Source organism: Hylaeus anthracinus, unplaced genomic scaffold, assembly GCF_026225885.1.
Source record: "Hylaeus anthracinus isolate JK02 unplaced genomic scaffold, UHH_iyHylAnth1.0_haploid 11997, whole genome shotgun sequence".
NCBI lineage: Eukaryota > Metazoa > Arthropoda > Insecta > Hymenoptera > Colletidae > Hylaeus > Hylaeus anthracinus.
The window spans coordinates 13,152,403-13,164,034 of record NW_026534344.1 but is presented as its reverse complement, the minus strand read 5'-3'; the positions used below and the strand labels follow the sequence as shown (position 1 = coordinate 13,164,034).

The window sequence follows — 11,632 nt, the reverse complement described above, 5'->3', positions numbered from 1 at the left end:
ACACACACACACACACACACACACACACACACACACACACACACACATTCTCTCATTTTTCCGTGCACATTGTTCAGCGACGAACGCCATCGCCTGTTGACCGAAAAAAGGCAACGGTGCTGCGAACGGGGCCGAGAAAAAGTTGACGCAGCTGCTGATGTCGTGGACATCTGCAGGTGAAACCGGATTAGATTATCAACACGGTGTCGTTTGTTGGCAGACGACACTGTGTGTGGATAAGGTGTTTGTCGCTCTAGGCGTTCCGTGATACGAGCGGATTGGCGGCTGTTTGCGCGAGTTTGATATGCGAGAAGCTCGTGCACGAGAGACATGCTGTACCTGCGTGTAATATATGCAAAATAATATAATTAGATAATGAAGTGAGGCTCGGTGATGTAACAACTATGATAACTGTAGCTGTATTAAAAGATAACGACTATAGTAAATATGATAAACCTGACAAGTGTAATGATCGCAAAGCCTATGATGACTAGATCGAGAATTTTATGCATTCATGACGTACACTAATTCAGAAAAGCTTCCAAAAATTTGCACAATATATGTTGAATATATTCTGCAATTAATATAATAATATTAATATAATTATAAGTGCACATACCTTTCGTTTATGTTTAGCATATATTTATCATATTAATGTATATCACAAATGCGTAAAATTTAACGAAGACAATGTAGAAGACGGTAACTATGGTCACCGTGTTGACTATGATAACTACGGTGACGATATGACGATGACGATAAACTGTATCATAACGAAGGTACGCGCACATTTTACATAACCCATCCTGCATATTTGCATCAACTTTGTATATAAGTGTAAATTTGCATATGAAATGTGCATCTGCACGAACATCTGCAATCCACTGATATCGTTCTCCGAGGACGTTTCGATTGTCTGGAACGTCATTTAGTCTGCAGGGAATTCTAGCTTTCAATAGGCGCTGAGTTGTGCATTAATCCTCAAACAATACATTTCACGTCACAGTACGTTCTACCGCGTTACTATTTCACTTGAAGAAAATAAAACGATATTTTCAAGTACGAGATTCGTACTTCTGTATCCAGAATTTATGGAACACCCTGCACATGTGTATCTAGTTTCGCCCTTTTTTTCTGTGGCCGCTGCAGACCTTACGAAACAAGATATCGGATTCCCCGCAGCAAGTATGTTGCATGAAGAATACTATTGAGCCCAGAAAGACTCCAGATGCAGTCTAAATTTCATTCCACGTGAATTTGAAGATTCTTGTTTATTTATTAACTTATCTGACTATTTCATACGTTGCATTATTTATAATTGATGTACGATTCGCCATTGTGTTGATAATTCCCACACTCTTCATCCTTGAACGTGACAGAAGAATCGTTGAAAGAGCGAAGATCGTCGTAATAGTTGTTTGCAAGGTTGCATAGTCATATTATCAAATCAGTGTGTATGAATGAAGAGATATGTGATTCTAGGTACCTATTGAAATAGACCTCCTTCCCCAACATAGCAAATTTTAATCATCTCTGCAATTAATTTTCTGAACTAACACTCTTCCCCGCCCCCCTTTTTTCTTTACATAAAACATATTCTCCAAAGAAGTGTTCGACTTGTAGAATGCACCTGGTCTGCACTCACATTTTCGAACATCATTTTTTCCATCCATACCGTGTGTTATCGATAATCTAATCCATGTGCACCTCCTACCTGCGCTTGCATTTTCTGGTGCACGATAACCTTTCACCTTTCGCCGCATTGCTGTCGGTGATCTTTTTTAACCTTAAAAATACGGGAATTATTTAACGTGCGTTGGCTGGATCTACGTACCAGGCAAAGTTTCTGATGTGTTCAGAAAACTTCCCTCGAGGCTAAAAGAAAAACGAAATAGGTTGCTTCCATGTGGATCGAAGATTATTAGTTGTCCAACTCCTTCATGTTAGAGATGATATGCAAGATACTCGTCTAGATACATTTCGAATAACGAATCGAAGGTGGACAGTTATTATTTATTCAAAACAAATTGCAATCGGTATGAGTTTCAATGAAACTTATAGTAACTTCAGGTTGAATAAATCATAGCTTATCAGGACGCCTCCAAACCATTTTTATCCTCTTTAGTCATTCATATTTTCATTCCTTTTTTTCTTCATTCTTTTCAATGGTAATATTTCTTGACACTAAATTTTACTGATAAACAAACTTACATTGTATGCGAATGACGGTAATTTGTTTTCGAAACCTTGACTTCGAAGGCCTCCTTTTATTGGGGCTCTAAGCAGATCTTGTTTGCCTTTGAAATAACAAGCTACTGTCTGTATTTTAAGCATGATCAGGAGACCATGAAACTCGAAACACTAATTGCACGTTTCATTTCTCCTTTTGCAGATCGACTACCCGGAAGTGCACGGAGGAAGGATGCATCGGCCACCGCACCCTCATCCCATAACCGACCATCGACAGGTCAACTTGGTCTTTGATGACACGGTAAATATCTGTTTTTGAAGCTTTCCTCGCCAGGTAGAACCGACTCGGGTACATTTTTCGAAAGCATTCGCCGTGACGTTCCTTTTCCGACCTGCGTTCTTAGACCTGGTCACGGTGACTCATAAAAACTCATAACTTTATTTCGAATTTCAAAGGTCTGACTGGGGATTAGGAAATTCCTTATTTTGTTTTGAAATGGCAATGTTTATTCAAAAATGACTCGACCTGAATGTAGATGGATTGAAAAATACCGTTGTTCATGACAAAGTTTTTGATCATCGTTTCAGTGGTGTAAAAGAATGTTACAATTTCTGAATTGATTAAATGAAATATTCAATGAAATATTCATTCCGAAATAGCTAAAACGAAATATGAATGTTCCGCAGATGTATTGCAAGATGAAGTGTTCGATGATTAAAAAAGTTTGGGGAGCACTGATGTAGGTTTTCGATCCATCGCCATCGAGAGCGAAATTAATTCGTATCAGATCGGATGCCACAAAGGTGCATAGCGGTTATCCATCGTTAGTGTACAGCTTGCGCATCTGTTGATCGTTTAGCTCCGGGTTTCTCAACTAGACCAACGTTCAGAGATAACCAAACTCATATTCGAGTAGGCGTATTTAATCAAATTAAATATTTAATTGTCAACTGTGCAATATTTCCATCTGATTGGGCTATGAAAAATAGTATAAAAATATCTTACCTCGACTAAAACGAAGAATAATTTGACAGCCCAATGCTTAATTTAAAAACGTCAAAGGGATTTCCTGTATTTCTATTAAAATGCCTTCTAGCTGAATGCAAATTCGCGTTTCATTGGATTTCCGACTTCTTATTTGATCGAGCCTGGCTTTACTCCAATTCTTCCTGTAGTATCAAAAACTCGTAAACGCATCGATATTGAGAGGTGGCCTCGTTTACTCTAATGACGGTACAACTGGAGGGGACCATAATCTGAAAAATGCTGAGAGACGCTGACTCAGTTTGCGTCATCGGTTTCGTAGTTAGAAGAAAGTTTATGACGTCGCCGATTCGTGACGTATGCGCGTGTGACGCCCACGTGTTCTGAGAGGGGGTCCGCGCAGGATGCACGGAGTCGCAAAAGTTTTAAAGCAACCTTTTTCCACATTGCACTTTCTCATGCATTTCAAATACGCTGCCGCCCGTCTGCGCGAAGAGATGTTTTATCAGTCTGCGAATTTTCTTATTTGCATCGCCGCGTACGGAAAATTTCTTGGGTGGAGAGTAAATAGCAATCGTCGCGGCTCGAGAAAAGATTTTCCTCCGCCTGGAAAGTGGAACGCATCGAGGAACGCGATCCGCGTGCGTGTATCGTTGGAGAAAATGCTTTTTTTCCTTTTCTCTGCGAGCTAAATGTTCTCTTCCTAGCGTCCTATTTCGTGAACATTCGAGAAAACGGTTTCAAAAAATGTGTACAGGTGACAAGTCCTAACTTCCTCATTTAGAAAGAAATATGTCAAAGGAAAAAGATAGGTCAAAGAGTACTTATTTTTTCTATGAAAACAATGGTGCAATATGGTGTACGTGCAATCGATAGTTGTGCTATTTAAATGGAAATGCATTTTTTTTGCATAAATTGAACCCTATCGTCATTCTACGTAAAGAAGGATTAGGGCAAAGTGGCAAAGATGTTCGCTTCAGCACTTTCAATGATGGTCCTAATATTTTCACACTTGCAAATCTTGGCAAACGGACCAAGAGTACACCCTCTTATCGCAGCTTGCGGATAAGACAATCATTCAGAGACTTCTAAGATTGATCCTCATTTTTACCCCCTTGTATACCTTCCTATTAACACGTCTTAAATAGTTGTCTCGTCATAAAATTCCAAAGATGGTTTGTCCAGAGTAGAATACCCTCTCGAGGCGCAGCTTGCGGGTAAGACGATCTACATTAGCGTCTCCCCTAAAGATCCTCTGGAATGCGTATTGGTCGCATGCACTGGTATGCCACTGTCTCTCGGCCAAGTAGGAAGAAACTGAATGGGAGAGGCAATTTGGAAAGTCTGTGGAGCAGGGCAAAAGGAAAAGTGAGACACGGGCACGACATAACGGGCTGTATAAATCATCCGTCGGGTCGGCCAGTGGCCTTTGAGCAGTTACTATCCGCTGTTGGATGCTTTGAACAGACCGGTACCTCTCTTCAGCGTGAATTCTCGTTCTCTCTCGATCGTTTACCAACTGACGATTGACCGACCGTCGACTCCTTAAGCTTGATTCACACGATCGGCCTTTACCTTTACGCCTCGACACCACGAAGAGGTTGATCGCCGTGGTCGCGTTCGGAGCACGACGACCGATGTACTTTGCATAACGCTCCAAAGCGTCTGCAATCACAGCTGATGAATTGCTGACCGATGCAACGATCGACTGGTCGTCCTTGTTGATATCCGATAAATATTCATGGGAAAATTCCTCCTGCCAGGTTTCATCGAATCGAAGCTACAGTCTTTTTTCTTACCTTTCGACAAGTTGAGAATAAGTAGTCGTAGTGGTGTAAGTAAAAATTAAAAATAATGTATCTTCGTTATGATCTCATACTTCGATACAAACATAATTGAGTAAAACATAGTACAGCTCAACTGTTTATTTTTTTTTTACTTGAACCACTATGATTTCGAGCATGTAACTTGAAGAGTATGTAGCAAGTACCTATCATCCTTAATCTAGGTCGGTGTACTGCGCTACGAATATGTAACATCGATGCATTTTGTTGAACACAGTTTGGGAAGCGTTGCTGTAATTTGTCATTCCCTCTAATCCTTTCAGAACAACCGTTGCATCGCTCCCTTTCGGAAGTTCAGAAGGGTCTGCACGTTTAGCTAAGTTATTAGCTTCGAAAGACGCGTATATCATAAACCTGAACAGGACCCTTGGGTATTGGTTGTAGTACTCTGTCATAATGACACGAATATATATGAACGTTGAAACATTTTGCATGATTTTCGTGGCTAATTGAATCTTAACGAAGAGGGTTGTTTAGAGCTTGGCAGACATTGTTAGATTGACATCGAAAGATCATTTATATTTAATACTTAGAGTTTTATGTTGTGACAATACAGAAACCAGATTTGAACTAAAGCCAGCACTCTGGTATAATATAATTTATGCAGGAAAGTAACCAGAAGGTCCAGTTGACGTTGATAACAGTTCCGCTAGTCTTGTGAAACGTCTCATTGCACAGATTGCAAACACTGGTCGTAACATCGTGCGTGATAACTGGTTTTCCTCTGTTCCGCCAAGCTGTTGACCTTCTAAAAAATTACAAATTAATTCTTGTTGGAACGATGCAAAAAAAAAAAATAAACTCGAAATTCTATTGGTATTTGTCCAGCTACAAATCGGCCCAATTGTGGCAATATGTTTGTATCTGAATGGGATTGTCTTGTAGTTTTCTATTCACTAAAATAAAATAAAAATGTTCTGAATATTTCATGAGAGTAATGAGATGGATTTTGAAACTGGGGAGCTGGAAAGATGTTTGTCACTCGAGCAGATTTTGCTTATCCTTGCTCCAACACTGAGCAGAACAATGTGGGAAATCCCGTGGTAGAACCAGTATGTGGTCAATAATTGACTATTAATGAGACGCAAGTAGGGTGAGCCGAAAAATGTCCTCAGTCATATTCGCCGTGTCGTCGACGGGAGAAGTGTTTTGTTAGTGGCACGATCAGAAGCTACAGGTGGGCCCCCCAACGTGCGCCCCCCTGTTGCGACGGACCTGAAGCTTGCCGCTCGGTCGGGTCACGTGACCCTTACGCTTTCGAAGGGAATGTCTACGGCACGAGGAAGGGTGGGGGGCTTCTGATGCCTGATTGAGGACGCGAGTCACTGAGAATTTCCCCCTCCACCTACACATACTCCAGCACGTGAGTCGTGTGTACGTGAACTTCGCGCTTCGGGCACCTTCGGCAAGTCGATAAGGATGGCGAATATGATGGTCTTTCTTTCTCACTCTTGACATAACTGAAGTCAGAATTACCGACAGACAGAGTACGATCGTGGTTGACGGTCGTTTACTCTTATATGTAGACAAAATATGCCATGTTTCCGCCGCATATTTGACGAAAGAAAATAGTTCCTTTCTGGACCGCTTGTGTCCAAATATAGAATCCGTTCAAACCCCAAATCGATACTAGTTGTGTTTTATATACACATAGCTACTTTACTGATTAACCTCCAGTTTTAAAGCATTATATTTAACAGGAAGGATACAAAATAGAATAGTTCTCTTTAATTTCTCATGTTCCTTTTTAGTAAAATGAATTTTATTTATAATCTGAAAATTGGGAAACTTCTCTTTATCCCCTCTCTCTTCTATTTTTATTCTCTGTCATACCTCCAATTATAACAGTTTTTTCTTTATTAACTAGTACAACAGAAGTCTATTCAAAGACATCCAAATGTATTGCAATTACTTATAATTGATTAAAGGTGGTACTTCAGGAACACCGTCTCCAATTTAGAAATTCTCAAGATTCTCAAGAACTTTTAAACAAGGTTTAAACAAAGTTTCCTTGTTTCGAGGAGTTTGGGAATTTTCGAATCGTGAAAAACAAAGAAATCCCAAGAAAACAATCGGTTCTGTTTGTCGGCAATTTGGACTTCAGCCGCTTCGAGAGCGAGAAGGGCAGACTCGCCGTTCGCCTCTCTCTCTCGTCCGCCGAAGTTGCCCGAAGTGCGGTGCTCACGTACACGTGCGTCGGTGTGCGTGAATGGTGGGGGAAATTCTCTATAACTAGCGTCCTCGATACGGCCTCTCTGCACGTGACCCTACGTTTTCGAAGGGAATGCCTATGGTCGGAGGAAGGGTGGGGGAGGGACAAGAGGCAGTTCCATGTCCGCTACTTCACCAAGCTGACGGCCCACGACACACGGTCGCACCAGACGCGCCACGAGCTTCGTAAACGCACACAAAGAAGGTCACGTCGCGCTGCGTGTGCACGAGAACGCATATGCGCTCGCGAACGAGAAGGTGCGACCTGCGCGAGTTGAATCTAACCGTGGTGAAATAACCGAAAGGAGAATGTGGCCGGACACTGTTTGTTTCTCGTGTTGTTCGTCGTGATATCCAGCTAGGGAGAAGAGAGGAGAACCAAGCAAGTGCCATTAGCGTGGATAGGATGGACGCCTTGGGCATGTACCAAGTGAGTCTGGACGGACGATCTCTCCCGCGGCTCAAAATGGCCCTTGGTTTATCGCGACGTGCTTTTCCTCGTTACCATGATTTCCATTGAATGGTGTGCCAAGTGATCGTAGACGATCATCCTTAAATGATCGCCGAAAGACGACAGATGTCAGGATGTTTTTGTTTAGATACACATACGTGCCACTGTTTCCGTCTCTTTCTCTCCGTGCGCGGTTCCTCTGGTCGCTCGATGCTGCATGCGTGATGTCATGTCTGGCAACCTAACCTAACTTACGAACGGAGCCTGCACCCATCACGCCCATTCCTGGTACTATTCCGTAAACGAGCACCGCTCGAAGAACCAGCGTTTTTTGTCCTACATGTCTCTCGATCCCGTTCTGTGGACCATTATCCTATAAATAAAAAAGACATCTGTTTAGGCCCCCGATCGAACGGACCCTAAAATCAATGTTTTGAAAATGCATTATTATACCCGAGCAATAAATCTCCTTATTCGATGAAATTGTTGCTGTAAACAAATATTAACATCACTATGTCTTTGGTATTATGTTGTCAACACCTTGTAAATACCTTGTAAACATATCTTACATTTATAACAATTTAGAGAAACTTAGAAGCAATTATGTATAGTTTCTTTGAAGAGTTTGAAGGATCTTCATTTTATGTATATATCATTGTATTCCATTCTCATTGAATTCCACAAATAAAAATTTGTAAATGAATATTGTTAATCTGTCAATGTTAAAGATTACAACAGAAAATCAAATTAAACATCAAAAAAATATAACAACTAAACCTACCCTTCCTTCAAATACTGTATTAATATATTTTCCTGGACAAGATGGTGCTATTGTTTACATCCTTGATTACAACACAATGCAACAGGTATCTGTGCTTTGTATCACAAATTCCTGACATGAGTATTAATGTAAACATCTTAGTCTGCATATTTGCTGGTATCAGATTAATGTATCAAATTTTGGCCACCTCAATCAGTGCAGACATTATACAATATGTTATAACATTTATTAAGTATAATACAAAGTTATTTAATAATAAAAATATTTAGGAAAAGCACATTTATTATTGAGAAAATTTTTTTTTTCAGTTTTCCCAAGGCCTGACTGGCAGGCCAGAGCTGTATCAAAAGTCCAACAGAAGCAGCCATTCGAGTGATACAAGTTCTGCATACAGTGGTTCTGACACTATGACATCTGTGCAAAGTTCCTTGGATGCAGATGCGGATGAGGTTGATCTTTCAGGTCTTGTTGAATCCATAGTGGACAGCGATGAAGAGGAAGATCTTGCAGAGAGCATGGATGTAAAGATATACTATAATTTTTGGAGTACCTGAATTGAACTATAAAATGTAAAGCATGAATGAATAACAATTTATTATTACTATTTTTAGAGCTTGACTGTCCGTGATCAAGTCAGAGAATGTTTAGAGAAAGACCCTATGGAAAGGACAGAGGATGACATAGAAACATTGCTAGAATTCACGCAACAATTGAAGGCCTTTACAAACATGACTCTGGCTGTAAGAAGAGCGCTGTGCGCTGTGATGGTGTTTGCGGTGGTCGAACGTGCCGGTATGATAGTTTTAAATGACGGCGAAGAATTGGACAGTTGGAGCGTGCTTATCAATGGTGCTGTAGAAATCGAACATAGTAATGGCGAAATTGAACAACTACAACTTGGCGATAGTTTTGGAATCTTGCCCACTATGGAAAGACTTCTGCATAGAGGTATCATGAGGACAAAGTGAGTAGTGTGTTCGAAGCTTATTTTTCGATCGATCGGAAATATTGTTTTCGCTGACAAAAATATATTTTTTCCAGATGCGATGATTGCCAATTTGTATGCGTCACGCAAGCAGACTATTTTAGAATTCAACATCAAGGGGAAGAAAATACTAGGAGGCACGAAGAAAACGGAAGAGTGATTCTAGTAACAGAATTAAGAGGTGCTTTAGACGGAGGAGCACGCAGGGGTCATGTCGTTATTCGTGGAACTCCTGAACGTTTAATGTTACAACTTATAGAAGAAAACAGTATTACCGATCCTACGTATATAGAAGATTTCTTATTAACCCATCGAACATTTATCGAAAGTCCTTTATTAGTTGCGAGTCAATTGTTAGAGTGGTTTGATCAAGCACAAGTCAGAGATAGAGTTGCCCGAGTAGTACTCCTCTGGGTAAATAATCATTTTACGGATTTTGAAACCGATCCATCGATGATGGAATTTTTAGAAGCATTTGAAACTGGATTGGAAAGAGAAAAAATGCAAGGTCAACAAAGGTACATTTCAATCCAAGTTTGTATTGCGTTAATATATCGCGAATATGATTTATATGTGGTTTAATAATTTTTAGATTATTAAACATTGCGTGCGCGGCAAAGGCGAGAACGCGGAATGTAACGTTAGCGAGGCCCAGTAGGGACGAGGTCTTGCATTTTAGTATATTAGGTGGTTACGAAAGGGGTTTCGGCATCTTCATTTCGAAAGTCGATAAAAAGTCGAAGGCTGAAGATGTTGGGTTAAAACGGGGCGATCAAATTTTAGAAGTAAACGGACAAAGTTTTGAGCATGTGAATCACGTCAGGGCACTCGAAATCTTAAGAGGATCCACACATCTCAGTATAACGGTTAAATCAAACTTACTTGGTATGTGGTACTTTTTTTAGAAATAATAATTGTGTATTATATTTCTTTTACACGAGCGATATGTTACTGTTGCAGCGTTTAAAGAAATGCTTCAGATGCCAGACGATTCACCAAGGCCACGGGGAAGAGCAAATAAACCTGAAATATCACGAATTCAAACAGATCCACGTGCGAGGTTGTCCACGCACGTGGATCCGATTACCCCTGTCAATCCGCTAAACCCACTTGTAGGTGGTGTTCCATTGTTAATTCCCGATTCCAATGTGTCCCCGTGTAAAGATGCTAAGAAAGACCATAAGGGATTCATGACGCTTGGACCGAAAAGGAGATTACAGAAAGCCCTCATGAAGATGAACATACTGCCAAAGAATACTATTAAGTAAGTTCAAAACGATATACATTGTTAAATTTCATACAAAAGAACCATTAAAAAAAATGTAATTTTTTTTTATAGCGATGGTGTACACGTAGACGATCCTCTTGCGCCTCCTCATACACCCCCAGGAACAGGACTTTCTCAGACCACCACCAACCTTTATCACTCCAAAAGTAACCCCGACCTTACGTTATATTGTTACGATGACGTGCGGGCGCCTGATTATCCTGAACACGTTTTGAAAGTTTACAAAGCTGATCAAACTTGTAAATACCTTCTTATTCATAAAGAAACAACAGCACATGAGGTAGGTATATTTACTCTTGGGAAACGACGATCACAGGTGAAGAATGCGCATGTTTGTATGTTAATACATATATCCTTTTAGGTGGTAATGCTTGCTCTTCAGGAGTTCAGTATAACGGAGAGTAGCTCGAACTTCTCGTTAGCTGAACTTAGCGTTGGGGAAGGAGGTATGATTAAGCAACGAAGGTTACCCGATCAGATGCAGAACCTCGCAGAAAGAATCGGATTAAGTTCGCGATATTATTTAAAAACTAACAGTATCTCGGAGACGCTCGTGGCCGACGAGCAAGCGCCTGAACTTATTCGCGAATCTCAGGTTCATTTCTTGCAACTGAACGCTGTCGAAGTTGCTATTCAGCTAACCTTACAAGATTTCAGTATATTCAGGCAAATTGAATCCACGGAGTACGTGGATGATTTATTCGAATTAAAAAGTAGATACGGAGTGCCTATGCTCAGGCAGTTCGCAGAACTAGTCAACAGAGAAATGTTTTGGGTCGTAACGGAAGTTTGTTCTGAACACAACATCGTTCGACGTAGTAAAATAATAAAACAATTCATAAAAATAGCTCGTAAGTTCCTTATTCATTGGCCATGTAAGAACTTACCGTTTTATCC

General features: G+C 40.5%; 1 protein-coding gene across 8 annotated transcripts in view; it reads left to right on the top strand.

The window, feature by feature from the left end:
• LOC128889200 (rap guanine nucleotide exchange factor 2-like) overlaps positions 1–11,632 on the top strand; it is a 202,697-nt gene that overhangs the window by 177,674 nt on the left and 13,391 nt on the right. For 7 of the 8 annotated variants that reach the window (XM_054146615.1, XM_054146619.1, XM_054146622.1 and 4 more), the window contains 8 exons: positions 2,393–2,491; positions 8,771–8,983; positions 9,074–9,426; positions 9,504–9,965; positions 10,040–10,332; positions 10,408–10,711; positions 10,787–11,015; positions 11,097–11,586. In XM_054146615.1, the coding sequence (XP_054002590.1) occupies positions 2,393–2,491; positions 8,771–8,983; positions 9,074–9,426; positions 9,504–9,965; positions 10,040–10,332; positions 10,408–10,711; positions 10,787–11,015; positions 11,097–11,586 (2,443 nt within the window). Of the gene's footprint in view, positions 1–2,392; positions 2,492–7,328; positions 7,661–8,770; positions 8,984–9,073; positions 9,427–9,503; positions 9,966–10,039; positions 10,333–10,407; positions 10,712–10,786; positions 11,016–11,096; positions 11,587–11,632 lie in introns of those variants that run through there. The other variant, XM_054146621.1, reaches the window with a different exon arrangement.